This window comes from Neoarius graeffei, chromosome 16 (assembly GCF_027579695.1).
Source record: "Neoarius graeffei isolate fNeoGra1 chromosome 16, fNeoGra1.pri, whole genome shotgun sequence".
In the NCBI taxonomy this organism is placed as follows: domain Eukaryota; kingdom Metazoa; phylum Chordata; class Actinopteri; order Siluriformes; family Ariidae; genus Neoarius; species Neoarius graeffei.
This window is the reverse complement of record NC_083584.1, coordinates 3,153,140-3,172,292: the sequence shown is the minus strand read 5'-3', so window position 1 is coordinate 3,172,292 and position 19,153 is coordinate 3,153,140. Positions and strand designations below refer to the sequence as shown.

General features: G+C 44.0%; 1 protein-coding gene across 1 annotated transcript in view; it reads right to left on the bottom strand.

Annotated features, from left to right (window-relative positions):
• Positions 1-19,153, bottom strand: part of LOC132901018 (sterile alpha motif domain-containing protein 14-like) — a 72,655-nt gene that overhangs the window by 21,118 nt on the left and 32,384 nt on the right. The window contains exons 4-8 of the mRNA XM_060943432.1: positions 3,868-3,967; positions 3,395-3,463; positions 3,079-3,220; positions 2,046-2,150; positions 867-1,022 (exon numbers count right to left, since the gene is read on the bottom strand). Of these exons, the coding sequence (XP_060799415.1) occupies positions 867-1,022; positions 2,046-2,150; positions 3,079-3,220; positions 3,395-3,463; positions 3,868-3,967 (572 nt within the window). The remainder of the gene's footprint in view (positions 1-866; positions 1,023-2,045; positions 2,151-3,078; positions 3,221-3,394; positions 3,464-3,867; positions 3,968-19,153) is intronic.

Below are 19,153 nucleotides of genomic sequence, written 5' to 3'. Positions count from 1 at the left end.
AATGGATGATCTGTTGATTTTTGCAGTTTAAGAAGAACAGACACTCTCTAGGGGCTGTGGTTGTTTACAAACTACCTGGCAGTACATGAAAAAATAAAGTAATTAAAATCAGCTTCAATTTCACCACCTGTGATATGAATGAAATAAACACATTAATACATCAATAATTATAATCCAATAATAGTTTGTACATTATTCTGGAACAGGCCATTCAGCAAAATGATTCATTCTTAAAAAGGCAGTTCTCAGATTTACTCCTGAGAGTCATGGAGGCATGTCTATAACATGACTGACAGGAGGGATGAAAACATAAACATGGACTCCAGCAAAGAGCTCTTTTGTTTAAATGATTCTTCTAATCACATTGGGGTTTTTTTTCATGTTATGTACAAAATGCTTTCATTATTTGTAATAATACAAATTATCCAAAGACTGACTACTCCCCCTTTAAATCTGTGTACTAGGATTATTATTGTTATTATTATTAATGGCTTTGACCACTAGGTGGTGTACAACTCATTCACACCAGGACACACACCGTTCCATCCTCCCTCACTTTGTTGTCCACACTCTGCACATCTGTTTATGATGTTTTTGGCTTCCCATACTGTTTATTAACTCACTTATCTTTCCACCTGATTCTTCATATATACATCTCTGTGTATGTAGCAGGAGCAGGACGTGTTTATTGGTTCAGAGTCCTGCCCCATTACTTCCTGGTTTTGACTCGTCTCCTGGTATGGACATAAATGATGGAGCTGTGTGTTTCCAGGCCGCAGACAAGAATTTTGCTACGGGAAAAATTCCAAATTAGAACATGTGTATGTCCTGTCCTCTTCCATCTCGATGTGTATGTGTTTGCGTACCTTGAGTTTGGTGCCATCCATCCGCAGCAGGAGTTCTCCGTCCACATCTTTGTCCCTGAACTCAGGGACGTACTGCTCCATGTTTAAACTTTTCAACCAATCACACACCTGCTGTGTGCTCCATGATTTTGCCACACACTGAGGCTCATCTGCACGCTGGGGATGAAACAGGACAGGACTATTTTACAGAGAGACAGGTTCAGGTGAGCTTTTGGAAACACTGAAACTGTAAACGTACAAAGTTTATTCATCCATCTGGAGGAAAAATGTGGTTTTCATAAGTGATGGAGCTTACGAGTGTCAAATCAAAGAGTCAAATCAAAGAACTGAATCAAATATTTGAGTCAAAATGTCAAATCAAAGAGTTGAATCAAAGATTCGAGTTAAAGTGTTGAATCAAAGAATTGAATTAAATATTTGAGTCAAAGTGTCAAATCAAAGTGTTGAATAAAATATTCAAGTCAAAGAGTCAAATCAACATCTCAAAGCAGTGTCGAATCAAATATTTGAGTCAAAGTGTTGAATCAAAGAGTCGAATCAAATATTTGAGCCAAAGTGTTGAATCACAGTGTCAAATAAAAGTGACGCGTCAGAATGTTGAATCAAAGTGTCAAGTTAAAGTGTTGAGTTAAGGCCAACGTATACGCCCATGGACACGGTCCATGCACGGTGCACGTGATGCAAATTTTGTCATGCACACAGTCTGCACTGACTGTACATCACTAAAATTGTGTGTCCATGTGGACTTGTGCTCGTTGACTGTGCATGTGTGAAACTGAGTGTGCAGCGATACAGTGATTCAGTAGGTGAGAGTAGCTGCAGATGGTGACCAGGTAGTTGACGTGCAAAATACAAATCATTTTAAAAGGTTTTAGAATGTTTTTCTTCTGCTTTTCTCATACTTATTCTTCCAACATCAGTCTTAAACATTAAAGAATCTCTTATTGTCTCAAACACGCCATGTTACAAACTGCTGCACGTGCATTTTGCGTTCCTGTATTGTCTTTTTCAGGGGATTGTCTTACACTCGGATGACACTCTTTGCTGCTCCCAGTAGGTCAGGCAGAGGATTACAGTTAAGTCAGAGTGTGCATGTGTTCAGTTAGTTCACATCCACATTAGCAGAAAATCGAGTATACTTGTGAAAAACCCACGTCCTAAACCTCCCTCTAAACTGACCTCATCTGAAGACTGGGACAGAGTCTGGTAGGGGTGATGGGAGGAGCGTGACTCAGATGGAGCCAGAGGACTTTTAGGAGAAAACTCATCACTGAATGCTGACTCCTACAGAGAGAGAGAGAGAGAGAGAGAGAGAGAGAGAGAGAGAGAGAGAGAATTGTTTACAACCTTTACAGTGTACAAATCTTTACAATTTACATATTCATATTCACAGATTTACATAAAAATAAAGCAGTCACTGATGAGCAGAATCTGATTTATCACTGAAATGGTTGTGTATCACTTGGTTTGTACAGATTGGCTGATTGGTGTCATGTGACTGGGTAATAACAGGAAGTGCATTAATGCCATAATGAAGATGTGATACACCCGTGTCTAAAATGGTGCCCTAGTCCCTACTCCCTGTTCCCTATTCCCTACTCCGTTTCCTAGTCCCTGTTCCCTATTCCCTGTTCCCTACTCCCTGTTCCCTGCTCCCTACTCCCTAGTCCCTACTCCCTGTTCCCTACTCCCTATTCCCTAGTCCCTGTTCCCTACTCCCTATTTCCTAGTCCCTACTCCCTAGTCCCTACTCCCTGTTCCCTATTCCCTAGTCTCTATTCCCTAGTCTCTATTCCCTAGTCCCTACTGTCTATTCCCTACACCCTATTCCTTATTCCCTAGTTCCTACTCCCTATTCCCCATTCCCTACTCCCTGTTCCCTAGTCCCTACTCCCTGTTCCCTACTTCCTATTCCCAAGTCCCTATTCCCTATTCCCTACTCCTTGTTCTCTATTCCCTAGTCCCTACTCCCTATTCCCTAGTCCCTACCCCAGCACAGTGTATTTTGGGTAATCTGTAGTCACTGCAGTTTGGAAAACAGTGACCCTGCTTCTAGCCTCAACTCTAAAGTAGTGCACTAAGTAGTGTCTATAATATGATTTGGGACATGACAGTGGGTAAACAGCTCATACACAGAAAGTGTAAATAGTGTTAATACACTGCATGTGAGTGTTTTAGTGCACAGAGGTGTGTGTATAGTGCAGTGCCCTACCTGAGAGTCGGACTTGCTCGGGCTGCGGGAGTGCGCCCCCATGCGGGGAGACGAGGAAGTGGAGGAGGAACGGTGGCTGTCAGAAAACCAGGAAAAAGGCACGAAGGATCCCGAATGGCGGGAAGAGTTCTCACACAGCTCTCTGAACACACACATACACATGCACACACGAGATTTAATTGAATAGGTCCTGAGGAAACCAATCTTTCTTATTTTTTGATGCAGTATTTACCATCTCTCTCTCTCTCTCTCTCTCTCTCTGTGTGTGTGTGTGTGTGTGTGTGTGTGTGTGTGTGTGTGTGTGTGAGACGCTCACCGGCTTCCCAGAGAAAATCTTTTTGCGTTATCTTTCTTCACTCTGACATATGAACGACGCAGAGTCACCCTGAGAGAGAGAGAGAGAGAGAGACAGACAGAGACACAGAGAGAGACAGACAGAGAGAAAGAGACAGACAGATAGACACAAAGAGAGAGAGCGAAAGACAGAGAGAGATACAGACAGACACAAAGAGAGAGAGAGAGAGAGAGAGAGATACAGACAGACACACAGAGAGAGAGAGAGCGATACAGACAGACACACAGAGAGAGAGAGAGAGAGAGATACAGACAGACACACAGAGAGAGAGAGAGCGATACAGAGAGAGAGATTAATATAATAATTAGATTAAACTTTGTCATTGAACAGAGTACACGTCCAATGAAATACATTTCACATCCAACCAGTGAGACACACACACACACACACACACACACACACACACACACACACACACACACACACACACTCACCCCAGATCCAGGAACCTCCGTTTGGTCTTTTTATCAAGAACCACAGTGGGACTGTCAGACTCGGCCACAGTATCATCCTGACTGTCATCTGATACCAACACTGTCACCGGAACACACACACACACACACACACACACACACACACACACACACACACACACACAGTTAGTCCTGGTGATTAAATAATGGGTGTAAGGTTTGGGTCACACCCACAATGGACTGATGAAGCTAAAATTTAAAAACAAAGCATTTAAATTTGTATCATTTTTCTGTACATACAATGTATGAAAATGCAGTAAAAAGTATATCTCATCTCATTATCTCTAGCCACTTTATCCTGTTCTACAGGGTCGCAGGCAAGCTGGAGCCTATCCCAGCCGACTACGGGCGAAAGGCGGGGTACACCCTGGACAAGTCGCCAGGTCATCACAGGGCTGACACATAGACACAGACAACCATTCACACCTATGGTCAATGAGTCACCAGTTAATCTAACCTGCATGTCTTTGGACTGTGGGGGAAACCGGAGCACCCGGAGGAAACCCACGCGGACACGGGGAGAACATGCAAACTCCGCACAGAAAGGCCCTCGCCGTGCCACCCATATATATATATATATATATATATATATATATATATATATATATATATATATATATAAAGTCCTCTACCAGAGTCCTGGGAGTTTGAGGGTTCTCCGCAGTATCTTAGCTGTTCCTAGGACTGCACTTTTCTGGATGAAGATCTCAGATGTTGTTCCTGGGATCTGTTGGAGCCCCTCTGTCTCCCAGTTTGGGGGTCACTGCACCGAGGGCTCCTATCACCACGGGGACCACTGTTGTCTCCATCTTCCACATCTTTTCTAGCTCTTCTTGCAGCCCTTGATACTTCTTAAGCTTCTGAAGTTCCTTATTCCTGTTATTGTCACTTGGTGTTGCCATATCTGTCACCACAGCCTTGTTCTCCTGTTTGTCCACCACTACCATGTCTGGTTGGTTAGCCATTACCAGTTTGTCTGTCTGTATCTGGAAGTCCCACAGGATCTTAGCTTGGTCATTCTCAACCACCCTCACAGGCGTGTTCCACTTTGACCTTGGGACTTCCAGTCCATACTTGGCTCAGATGTTTCTGTACACTATGCCAGCCACTTGGTGATGGTGTTCCATGTACACTTTTCCTGCTAGCATCTTACACCCTGCTGTTATGTGCTGGATTGTCCTGGGGGCATCTTTGTACGGTCTGCACCTGGGGTCCTGCCTCGTGTGGTAGACCCCGGCCTCTATTGATCTTGTGCTTAGGGCCTGTTCCTGTGCAGCTATGATCAGTGCCTCTGTGCCATCTTCCAGTCCAGCTTCATCCAGCCACTGGTAGGATTTTTCAATATCAGCCACTTCTTCTATTTGCTGGTGGTACATCCCATGCAGTGTTTTGTCTTTCCATGATGATTCCTCTTGCACTTCCTTCTCAGGTTTCTGCTGCCTGAGGTATTCATTAAGCACTTCATCATTTGGGGCCATCTCCCTTATGTACTCGTGGATCTTTGTTTCATCCTGGATAGTGGCTCTGACGCTCACTAGTCCTCGGCCTCCTTCATTCCTCTTAGTGTATAATGTTGCTGAGTCTCGACCTGACCAACTGAATCAACCCCAGATCATCACGCTGCCTCCAGAGGCTTCTACAGTGGACACTATGCATGATGGGGCATCACTTTATGAGCTTCCCTTCTTACCCTGAGACACCCATCACTCAGGAACCGGGTCAATCTGGACTCATCAGACCACATGACCTTTTTCTATGGCTCCAGAGTCCAATCTTTATGCTCCCTTTTTGAATTTGATGTCAGCAACACGTTTCAGAAAACTTGGGACAGGGGCATGTTTACCACTGTGTTGCATCACCTCTACTTTTGGGAACTGAGAAGATCAATTGCTATAGTTCTGAAAGAGAAATATTGTCCCATTCTTGCTTGATATACAATTTCAGTTGCTCAACAGTTTGGGGTCTCCTTTGTCGTATTTTTTGCTTCATAATGCGGCAAATGTTTTAAATGGGAGACAGGTCTGGACTGCAGCAGGCCAGTTTAGCACCCGGATTCTTTTACTATGGAGCCATGCAGTTGTAATACTGTATGTGCAGAAAGCGGTTAGGCGTTGTCTTGCTGAAAGAAGGAAGGCCTTCCCTGTAAAAGATTTAGTCTGGATGGCAGCATATTGCTCTGAAACATGTTTATATCATTCAGCATTAATGATGCCTTCCCAGATGTACAAGCTCCCTGTGTCATGTGCACTAAGGCCCCCTCATACCATCACAGATGCTGGCTTTTGAACTGTGCACTGATAACAAGCTGGATGGTCCCTCTCCTCTTTAGCCTGGAGGACGTGGTGTCCATGATTTCTAAAATGAATTTCTATTTTTGATTCATCAGACCTTGGGACAGTTTTCCACTTTGCCTCAGTCCATCGTAAAAGAGCTCAGGCCCAGAGAAGAGGGCAGGGTTTCTGGATATTGTTTATACAGTACCAGTCAAAAGTTTGTACACCCTTACTCTACTCATTCAGAGGTGTTTCTGTACTGTGACTATTCTCTATATTATTGAAGACATCAAAACTATGAAATAACATCTGGAACATATCTAGAATTATGTGGTAAACAAAAAAACCCAAACATGTTTGATATTTTAGATTCTTCAGTGTATCCAGTGTTTCCCTTGATGATGCTTTGTACACTATTGGCATTCTCTTAACCAGCTTCATGAGGGAGTCACTTGGAATACTTTTCAATTAACAGGTGTGTCTCGGCAAAAGGTAATTAATTCAAGATTCAAGATGTTTATTTGTCATATACACAATAACAGACACAGCAGTTTATTATTGGGTAATGAAATTCTTATTTTGCAACTACCCGACCAAAACTATGCTTACTAATATTAAAAGAAATGTATATAAAATACGAAATATAAAATATAAAGTGCATATGCAATGCAAAATATAAAAGTAGAATGAAAATAAATGAAAATAAACAATTAAAAAAATCAAACAATATGCAAACATGGAGGTAGGTATAATGTGCAATGTCTTGTGCAAAATTGCAAATACAGAGGTAGATGGTAATTATAATCTGTGGTTCAAAAGCCTGATGGAAATATAGAGGTAGATGGTGATTATAATCTGTGGTTCAAAAGCCTGATGGCCTGGGGGGTAAAAACTGTTTGTCAGTCTACTAGTCCTTGCTTTCACATTCCTGTAGCATCTGCCAGATGGTAGGCGTGTGAATAATCTGTGTTGTGGGTGTGTTTGGTCCCTGATGATGCTCTGTGCCCTTTTTGTGACCCGGGTGTTGTAAATGTCCTGTAGTGGGGGGAGGATAGCTCCACAGATGAACTGTGCCATTTTAATGACACACTGGAGAGCCTTTCTGTCCTGAGTTGTGCAGTTCCTGTACCACATAGTGATGGAATTTGTCAGGACGCTCTCCACTGTGCACCTGTAGAAGTTGCTGAGGAGTTTGGTGGACAGTCCAAATTTCCTCAGCTCCCTCAGGAAGAAGAGTCTCTGTTGAGCCTTCTTGATGGTCTGCTGTGTGTTGTGTGTCCAAGTGAGATCCTCACTGATGTGAGTTCCGAGGAATTTAAATGTTTTCACCCTCTCCACCTGTGTCCCGTCGATGTGCAGCGAGGCGTGCTGGTCTCTCCTCCTCTTTCTTGGGTCAATAATCATCTCTTTAGTCTTCTCAGCATTCAAGGAGAGGTTATTTTCCCGGCACCAGGAGACCAGCCGAGCCACCTCCTCCCTGTAGGCTCTCTCATCTCCGCCGGTGATCAGCCCAATGACAGTGGTGTCATCAGCAAACTTGATGATGGAAGTGTTACTCTGGGAGGGGGTGCAGTCGTAGGTGAAGAGGGTGTACAGGAGTGGACTGAGCACACAGCCTTGGGGGGGTCTCTGTGCTCACTATCTTGGTGCTGGATGTTCTGGTACCAACTCTGACAGCCTGGGGTCTGTTTGTGAGAAAGTCCAGGACCCAGCAGCAGAGGGAGGATGTCAGTCCAAGGGTGGAGAGCTTCTCAGTCAGTCTGCTGGGGATGACAGTGTTGAAGGCTGAACTGCAGTCCACAAACAGCATTCAAACATAGGTGTCCTTGTGTTCCAGGTGTGACAGGGCTGTGTGGATGACTGCATTGACGGCATCGTCAGTTGAACGGTTCTGATGATATGCAAATTGAAGGGGGTCTATTATGTCTGGGATGTCCTTTTTGATGTGTGACATGACTATCCTCTCAAAACACTTCATTATAACTGAAGTGAGTGCAATTGGGCAATAGTCATTCAGACATATTATATTGTTTTTCTTTGGGAGGGGCACTATGGTGGTGGTCTTGAAACATGTGGGCACAGACGACATGGAGAGGGACGGGTTGAAAATGTGTGTGAAGACCTCTACTAACTGTGTGGAGCAGGCCCTCAAAGCATGGCCGGGGATGTTGATGCACTTCCTGGTTCCTGAGTTGTTTGCGCCGAGTCCTTTTTTTCCCGCGAGTGTTGGCGTTAATTTACTAATCTTTTTTAACTTTTTTCTACAAATAATTTTGCAGTATCCTATTCATTTTTATTGTACTGTCGCTTTCCTTTTTGTACTTTCCACTTTCGCTTTCCTTTTTCCGTCTTTTTTTCTCTCTCTTTTTTCGGAAGAACACCGAGACCGAAAGCTTTCTTTTTTTTCTTCTCTCCTCCTGTGTAAAGACCACAAGCGGAGGCCATCCACATTGGATCTGCTTTAATATCAACAGATCTTCGATTAAGGGTACGTGAATCTTTTCAACATGGCACACCTTCAGCCTGTTCAGTGTGCTGAGTGCAGGATGTTTAGTCATTCTTCCTCCATCGCTAGCAATAGCTTTATTAGCTTTATTTGTGATAAGTGCAGATTAGTTAGCTCTCTGACGGAGAAGATTACAGTGCTAGAAGCGCATGTCCAGGCTTTAGAGAAGGTCAGTGAGAATGAGAACAGTGTAGTTTCTGTAAGGGAAAGTCTAATGGCGCAGCTTTAGTCAGGTGTATACTGGGAGCCAGGGCGCCAGACATAGCAGGTAATCTTAGGGTCCTAGGCAAGCACAGGTTCTCAAAGATAGTTATCCATTGTAGGGATAGCCACAGTCCCCATCTAGAACTACAAATCCCATCAACTAACTTCCGCGATGACCTACGTCACGGCGTCCATGATTACGTCACGTCACGTGACCGACTCTATAAGTGACCTCGTCACACTCAACTCACTCTCTCTCTCTCTGTGGACCATCGTGTCATACAGACATAAAGAGATACCCACTTTCATCGGACAATCCGAAAATCACGACGTCTGCCTTGCAAGAAAGAAGACTCAGCGCGCTTTCGTATTTACCACTGGCCACAGTAAAGAGTACCTAAGTCGCGTCGTCTCACTCAATTGAGTTACAACTGGTTTTATTTGTTGATTATAAGTAACGTTACGACTGCAGCCCAAGCAGTTAATTAAAAGTTAGCAGCGACCGGATTCCTTCTGACTTAATTGCTGTGCACATTATTGATCAGAGACTTTTCCTCATGAACGACGAAGCTTCGGATCAAGGAATTCTCTGTGCTTTCACAGAAGCGACCCACGAGCTTGCTGTGAGCCTCCGCGAGCACCTGAAATTCCACGGAACTTCAGGACATCGATACTGGAAGTAAGGCTGGCATTTGGGCAAACTAGTCTTAGGAATTAGCTTTATGAAGTAGTGTGAATTTAAACTCAGAAACTGTTTAATTGTGCACACTGTAGACACTTAGAGTGTTGAATTGATCATTGTGTTCTACATTGTTCTCTCTCCGTTGTTTTAATAGATAGGTTGCTGCATGCTCTTTTGACCTCATCAAGATTTCAGTGGATTTGGTAATGTTATAAAGTGGGATTAGCAACCACGACGAATTCCTTTGTCTCAAGAAGACCACGAGGTGATTTTCCCTTCCCCCCAACACCTTAGATAACATTCCAAACATTACAGCGCATCCTCATGCATACACACATTCTGTCCGCGCACCTCCCGCGTGCACATTCAAACTCTCTTTGTCTCCTCCTGTCAGCCGCGCACGGGACACGCCCTAAGAGCTCAGTCGCTCGCTTGGCGGCAAGGAGAAAACATACCTCTTTGTCTCTATCTCTCCCCTCGCTTCCCCCCCCCCACACACACACACTCACACACACGTACACACACGCTCATCGAGTACTACGTCACTGTTTGTGCCTTGTATATATATTGCTGCTGACCATATTGAATGTATTCAACTGCTATTACCCATTTAGTATCATTGTTATAATAAATTCAATTATTCTGTTAAACTGTGCTTGTCCGTTTTTGCTGCTGTATTCTTGAAGTCACACAATCTCAAAGAACTCCAAATTGCCTTCACCCAAGTGTATATGAATACTACTGGCTGTAGTGTCTATGTAATACAGTAAGTAATACATTATTGCTGCATCAGTAGTGATCATAATAATTTGGAATATACCATAATTTAACTGTTTGGTAATTTATTATTAAACACCAAAATTAATGGTATTATTAATGAGACTGATTTAATGAGACTGATTTAATGAGACTGATCACTTAAGACCAATAGCACCCACATATTTATTGGTGCCCCGTGTGAGGAGATTGGTTTGTTGACTTCTTGAATATTGTTGCAACAACAGATAAATTATCAGTTTGATTAAGCAACTGCCAAGGTATATCCCCAGGTGTGTTAAACGGTTAACAGTAGCGTGATAACCATATCACAAAATACTAATAACCTATTAATAACTTAGGATAAGAGATACTTATCCTAAGTTACTTATCCTAAGTAAAACAACGGAGAGAGACGCACTTCCTGTTTCCTGAGTTGTTCGCGCCGAGTCCTTTTTCCCGCGAGTGCCGGCGTTAATTACTAATCCTTTTTTAACTTTTTTTCTATAAATAAATTTCCAGTATCCTCTTCATTGTTATTATACTGTCGCTTTCATTTTTGTACTTTTCACTTTCGCTTTCCTTTTTCCGTTTTTTTCCCGGTTTTTTCTCTTTCTTTTTTCAGAAGAACGCCGAGACCGGAAGCTTTCTTTTTCTCTCCTCCTGTGTAAAGTCCACAAGCGGAGGCCATCTGATCTGCTTTAATATCAACAGATCTTCATTTAAGGTACGTGAATCTTTTCATCATGGCACACCTTCAGCCTGTTCAGTGTGCTGAGTGCAGGATGTTTAGTCATTCTTCCTCCGTCACTAGCGATAGCTCTATTAGCTTTACTTGTGATAAGTGCAGATTAGTTAGCTCTCTGACGGAGAAGATTTCAGTGCTAGAAGCGCGTGTCCAGGCTTTAGAGCAGGTTAGTGAGCGTGAGAACAGTGTAGTTTCTGTTAGGGAAAGTCTGGATGCCCTAGGTGGAGTTAGCAATCCCCCAACTCCAGCATTAGAGCCCTTACAGCGGGGCGAATGGGTGACGGCTCGGCGGCATAAGCGTAGAGCCAAAGCTACCACTGAGGCTCGCCCATGGGAGCATCACTCCTCTCCGCGTCACGTGTCGAACAGGTTTGCTCTCCTTAGTGATGCACCCGCTGAGAAACCTGAAAGAGCTCTGGTTATAGGGGACTCTATCATACGGCACGTGAAATTAGCTCAGCCTCTAGGGGCACCAGCAGCTTTAGTCAGGTGTATACCGGGAGCCAGGGCGCCGGACATAGCAGGTAATCTTAGGGTCCTAGGCAAGCACAGGTTCTCAAAGATAGTTATCCATGCAGGAGCTAATGATATACGCCTTCGTCAGTCTGAGGTTACTAAGAGTAACTTTGTAGAGGTGTTTAAATTAGCGAAGGCGATGTCCGATGCTGTAGTATGCTCTGGCCCCATCCCAATGCGGCGTGGCGATGTAGCTTACAGCAGGTTATGGTCGCTGAACTGCTGGCTGTCCAGGTGGTGCTCTGAAAACAGTGTGGGCTTTATAGATAATTGGGCTAATTTTGAGGGCACTGCTGGCCTGTTAGGGCGGGACGGTATCCATCCCACTCGGGAAGGTGCTGCTCTCATTTCCTGCAGCATAGGTCATAGTCTCAGAACAGGCCTAGTTAATTTCTGACAATCCAGAGCCAAGGCCAGGGAGCAGACGAACAGGCTAAACCGACTGTCTGCTAGCTGCACAGAGTCGTCACTCAGGGCCCACTACATCAGGACTGTGTCTGTTCCCCGAGCTCAACAAAAAGGTAGAAATTTTCAGAGAGTTTGTTCCAGTAACCTAATCAATATAAAATTAGATCAGACTGACTGTACAGCTGCTGCCAGCACCTTTGATCTAAAGGTGGGGCTATTAAATATTAGATCTCTTACATCTAAAGCACTAATGGTTAATGAACTCATTACTGATCAGGAGTTTAATGTACTGTGTTTAACAGAAACATGGATTAAGCCAAATGAATATATAGCATTAAATGAAGTGAGTCCTCCTGGATACAGTTATATACACCAGCCTCGTCTAACTGGCAGAGGAGGAGGCGTCGCGGTTATTTATAACGATTATCTAGGTGTAACACACAAACCTGGTTATAAATTTAATACATTTGAAGTTCTTCATACTCATATAATGTATGTAGCCTCGAAAAATAAGTCTACCCAGTTAATTCCATTGCTTATTATTTACAGGCCCCCGGGGCCATATTCTGAGTTTCTTTCTGAATTTGCAGATTTTATCTCAGATTTGGTTATTTCCTTAGACAAAGCTTTAGTTGTCGGAGATTTTAATATTCACTTCGATAACCCAGAAGACCCTTTAAAAACAGCGTTTGTGTCCATCTTAGATTCAGTCGGGATTAAGCAGAATGTCATAGGACCGACCCATAATGGTGGTCACACCCTCGATCTAATACTAACATTCAGATTAAACGTAGACAATATAGTCATACTTCCACAGTCTGAAGTTATCTCAGATCATTGTCTCATCTCATTCAAAATATGTCTGAGTAATAATATATGCACCTCACCACGCTACTGTATTAAACGTACTTTCACGTCAACTACTGCACAGAGCTTTATAAATGATCTCCCAGAGCTGTCAACTTTGATTGGGTCACTGTCAGCCCCTGCAGAACTTGATCAGGCAACTGAATGCTTAGAGTCAACATTCCGCCATACTTTAGATAATGTAGCTCCTCTAAAAAGGAAAATGGTCAGAGACAAAAAATTAGCACCCTGGTATAATGATGACACTCGCACATTAAAACAGACCACTCGAAAATTGGAACGTAAATGGCGTCAAACAAAATTGGTAGTGTTCAAATTAGCTTGGAAGGAGAGCTTCCTGAAGTATAGAAAAGCTCTTAGTGCTGCGAGATCAACATATTTCTCCTCCCTAATAGAAGATAACAAAAATAATCCTAGATTCCTATTTAATACTGTAGCAAAATTAACCAGGAATAAGTCCACTATCAACACATGCACACCTGCAGTATGTAGTAGCAACGACTTCATGAATTTTTTTAATGACAAAATTGAGAATATCCGACAAAAAATTCAAACTACTAATTTAAGGTTAGACAATGAAAGTGACCTTGTAGTTAACAATATAACTGTATCAGATCATCAGTTAGAATGTTTTACTCCCCTAAAAGAAACTGAATTACTTTCATTAATCTCTACATCAAAAGCCTCAACTTGCGTACTAGATCCCTTACCGACACATCTATTCAAACAGATAATGCCTGGAGTAATTGAACCGCTTCTAAAAATAATAAATTCTTCTCTTATGATTGGCTATGTACCCAAATCCTTTAAACTAGCAGTTATCAAACCCCTGATTAAAAAACCTGACCTTGATCCCTGTCAGCTGTCCAATTATCGGCCAATATCAAACCTCCCCTTTATCTCCAAGATCCTTGAAAAAGCTGTGGCACAGCAGTTATGCTCATATTTACATAGGATTAACATCCATGAAATGTATCAGTCAGGATTTAGACCTCATCATAGCACAGAGACAGCACTGGTTAAAGTAGTAAATGACCTACTGTTGGCGTCTGATCAGGGCTGTGTCTCACTACTTGTGTTGCTTGACCTTAGTGCAGCATTTGATACCATTGATCATTCCATTCTTCTGGATAGACTAGAAAATGTTGTGGGAGTTAAGGGAATGGCCCTCTCCTGGCTCAGGTCTTATCTAACTGATCGTTATCAGTATGTTGATATAAATGGTGATATTTCTAGACGTACCGAGGTAAAGTTTGGTGTTCCACAAGGTTCTGTCTTGGGTCCACTGCTTTTTTCTCTATATATGTTACCTCTGGGCGATATTATTCGTAAACATTGTATTAGTTTCCACTGTTATGCTGATGACACACAGTTGTATGTCTCTGCAAAACCTGATGAGAGACACCAGCTTAATAAAATTGAGGAATGTGTTAAGGACATTAGACACTGGATGCTTATAAATTTCCTTCTGCTTAACTCTGACAAGACTGAAGTACTTGTGCTAGGACCACATACAGCTAGAAGTAAGTTTTCTGATTCCACAGTAACTCTGGATGGCCTTTCTGTTTCTTCACGTGCAGCAGTAAAAGACCTCGGAGTGATTATTGACCCCAGTCTTTCATTCGAAACTCACATTGATAACATCACCCGGATAGCTTTCTTTCATCTCAGAAATACTGCAAAGATAAGAAATTTAATGTCATTGCATGATGCAGAAAAACTAGTCCATGCTTTCGTTACCTCCAGGTTGGATTATTGTAATGCCTTACTGTCTGGATGTTCCAATAAGTGCATAAACAAGCTCCAGTTAGTTCAAAATGCCACAGCAAGAGTCCTTACTAGAACTAGAAAATATGACCACATCACGCCTGTCTTATCCACACTGCATTGGCTCCCAATCAAATTTCGTATTGATTATAAAATACTACTATTGACCTTTAAAGCACTAAATGGTCTCGCACCACAGTACCTGAGTGAACTTCTGCTCCTCTATGACCCGCCACGCCTACTTAGATCAAAAGGTGCAGGCTATCTGCTGGTACCTCGTATAGTGAAGGCTACATCAGGGGGCAGAGCCTTTTCTTACAAAGCCCCACTGTTATGGAACAGCCTTCCAAGTAATGTTCGGGAATCAGACACAGTCTCAGCATTTAAGTCTAGGCTGAAAACATATCTGTTTAGTCAAGCCTTTTGTTAATGGTGTTTATGAGGTAAAGGAGTAGATCTGGAGGGTCCTCAGACATAGAGTGTTTTGGTAAACTGGGATGTATGGATGCTGTCAGTCCCCACTCGCTTGCTCACTCGAGTTTGTTGACGGTGTAGTGGCTGGCTGCTTTATGTCCCGGGGCTCCCTCATGCCTGTGTTACCTTCTGGCTCTCTCCTTTTAGTTATGCTGTCATAGTTAGTTGCCGGAGTCCCTGCTTGTACTCAGTGCAATATGTATACTGTTCCTACTTATTCAGGTGACATTGGGCATACCTAACCACCTGTGTTTTCTTTCTCTCCCCCCCACCCCAAATCTGTCCCTCTGAGTTACATGGAGTCAACAGGAAATCTTTTGGTGGAGACGGTGGGGACCTCGACTGGCTATCGTAGCCTGCAGGGAATCGGCCGTCAGACATTCTGTCGCATGTCCCAGACCCGGTGAAATGTAACTGAATTGTCTTGGCCAGGCCTAAGGGTCCCATCTGCATCTCATCATTGCTGAGGAGTGTGCTCCCATCACCCAATCAAGCATCCAGCCAGAGCAGGTCATGATATATTTTTTACCATATTAACATGCCATTGTGTGTTATGCCTGATGTAAAGACTCTCGTCTCTGCGAGCCTACCACACAGATTTAATACTTGTCATTTTTAGGGCATACCTAACAACGTGTTTTCTTTCTCTCTCTCTCTCCCCCCCCCCCGTCCCTCTGAGTTGCATGTTGATCCTGGGACTGAGATGCTGGCCTCTTCTGCCCCTCGGACCTGCTTGATCCATCCTGGTGCCCTGTGTCTGGTCGGAGTTTTATCGCCCCACTCCTGTGAAGGACGGCCCCATGAGGACAGTTGAGGGTTATACCTGTTAAAACTGTTAATATTATAGTCAGGCTGTCTGTTGTTGCCCAAATGAGGATGGGTTCCTTTTGAATCTGGTTCCTCTCGAGGTTTCTTCCTCATGTCATCTGAGGGAGTTTTTCCTTGCCACCGTCACCACAGGCTTGCTCATTGGGGATAGATTAGGGATAAAATTAGCTCATGTTTTAAGTCGTTCAAATTCTGTAAAGCTGCTTTGCGACAATGTTTATTGTTAAAAGTGCTGTACAAATAAACTTGATTTGATTTGATTTGAAGAGATAGCATTTCCAAACAAAAACAAACTTTATTAATTGATTAATTAATTACATAGTTAATATTGATTAATAATAATTAATTAATAAATTAACTAATTGATTAATTAATTACCTAATATCCAACCTAAGTAAAATGGCATCCCCTCGTGTCTCAGAAGCTGAAGACAACGCTCAAGATGTGTCTCTCTTTGATGTCATTGCAGACCTCATTCACTGCTCTGCCTCCGAGAAAGCAAACATTAGGAACATGAGTAAGGGTGAATGCCAAAATAACATAGATAACTCAATAAAACATATGAGAGATCCAAAAAGAACAACTATTAGTGTCCAAGAGGCACTAGGTAGGCTATTCCTGTTACACTTCCAAGATACTGATTTAGAAATCAGATACCTCCATGGAAAGGTTGACAGACTGACCATCAGCAACACCGAGCTGGCAGCCGATAACAATGATTTATATAGGGAGGGTGAGCTCTTGAAAAACTCCCTTGATGATTGTGCCAAAAGGCTAGAGAAAGCCGAAAAGGCTGCCAAGAGGGCTGCCAAGGAGCAAACCCCCCAAGAAGGGCGCAAGGGGCGTGAAAGACCCCCAGCAATGCGCTGAAGCTCAGAGCGGGAAGAGGCATCCGAGCCGGACACCGTGGATTACCTGGTCGAGGACCAGACATCCCGCCAAACTTCATCAACTCGCTACACGACTCCGTCGTTTAGCCAGGGTGGAGCCATACTGCGCTCATCCCGAGCCCAGACCCATAGCACACCCAGGTCAGTGCGCTACAGTATCCCTGATCCATCTTCGGATGAATCAGACTATGAATCTAATGCGAAATGGGAGTGATACCAGAGTAGCTCAGATAGTGAGTACTCAGGAGAGTGAAGGAGGCTGCCCAAGGACAGGCACCAAGCCCTTCGCATATGGCAAATTGACCTACTTGCCAAAGATGTTGAGCAATTTGATCCTGACAATAAAAGAACAAATGTAATTGATTATTTGCGAGAAATTGACTGATGCCTGATGGACCTGCCGAAAGCCACAACGCGAGAGAAACTTAAACTGATCTGGAAGACCTCCAGTAGCAGCGTTCGTGCCTTTTTAGAGACGCTACCCCCAGACGTTCGCGATAGCTATTCGAAACTTCGCAATTACATGAGGGAAGAATATGCGCCGTACACAGATGAAACCTCCATGACATTGTGTGCAATACAAATTAAACACAAACGGTCTGAGGTGCCTCGTGAATATTATAGACGGCTACATACTGCCTATTTCCAGGGTAGTAGCGCACCAGGCTTGGAAGAAGATAGAGGCTTCAAATCCCTCTTCTTACATAACCTCCACCCAAACGTGCGGGCTCAAGTCACACTGACGTGTCGACAAGGTTTCTACTCGATGAGGGAAATTAGGCAACTAGCCCAAATGACCTGGCAGACCATTGTCAAAACCACAAACAGAAACGATGATGAACCCAGGGTCCTTAGTCTCCAGGGTGCAGACAGGCCCCCACTGGCCTTAGAAGGAGGTGAGGCTCCACCAGGGGGACCCACCTGGAGAAATCCTGGTCCGAACCACCCCTTGCCGAGCCATCACCAGGGTGAGTGGAAGAATCGGCAAGGTAAGGCCAGGAGAGACTGAGGGCAAGGCCACAGTGACCATGGCAACCGCTCATCATATGAAAAGGGTCATAAGGAACAAGGCAGTTGGCAGCAAGATCGTCATCCCCGCTCTGACCAGAGACGGCAGGAGCGCTCCAACTGTAGCTCTACACATAGGGGTAGAGGTGACCGACACAGTGACTCAGACCAACCTGCTAAGTTCCACTCAGAGCTGGATTCTTTGAAAGCCCAGTTGGCTGAGGTTAAAGGACTGTTACAGAAGAGGTCAGACCCCTCAACGGATAAAACAAAAGAACCCAAGAAAGATGACAAAGGCCACCCGCAGGCATGACTAGGCCAGGAACCACGAGTATATCTCGTGAAATGGGGATGAGATCCCTGTGAAACAGCAGGCGATGGTCAGGATGTAGGGCCCCCCCGGTGGTGAAGGCAAACACACAAAACGCACCTCTGATGCAGTTCTTAGGCGATCTAGTTAGAAGGGGCAACGCTAAGCGCATTTACACCCCCGTGGTGGTCGAGGGTACAATCACCCTCCAAGCCCTTCTAGATACTGGATTGGAGATCACGCTCATATGCGCTAAAGTCTTCACCGCCATCTCTCAGACACGGCTCTCACAAGGTGACCCAATCCCAACCAAGCCCTGCAACATAAACTTGGTCAGCTTCACGCAAAACAAAGCCCCAGTAACACAAATGGCATGGTTGGAACTCACATTCCAAGGCATGTCAATCATACATCCCACTTACATCTGCTCTGTGGGTACGGAAAAACTACTGATTGGCCAAGACCTACTGGACAGGTTGGCGCCACTCATTGATTGTCGTCGCAGTCAATTGTGGGCCCAAATCACGACCCCACAGCCGTCGGATCCCACAAAACATGCACAAGCCCGTTGCGATGAGATTAGTGCAGACACCGACCAACCAAGTGCCACGGGAGACCAAATTTCTGATGAACTTCAGTTCATGTCTTTGTACACCAAGTCTGGTGTCGAAACACCCGACATCGCAATTCCCCCTAGTGGCCACAATTCTTTGGAAAACCATGCCTCTTTCCTTTGTTCCTTGAGTAACTCAACCTCAGCTATGTACTGCCCTATCCTATCAGGTGAAGTGCGAGTCAATGGGACCACGGTCCTCAATGCAGCTATGATGCTTTGGTCTGAGAAGTCAGCCATCAGCCAGACTTTGACACGCTGTGTCAAAGCCATTCCTGCCCCATATTCGTGCAGAAAAGCCTCCCCCTATCCATCGACTCAGACAAAGGCACCCATTTCACTGCTGGTGTAATGGCTGCGCTGTGGAACATGTTAGGCATTGAGGCGAAATTCCATA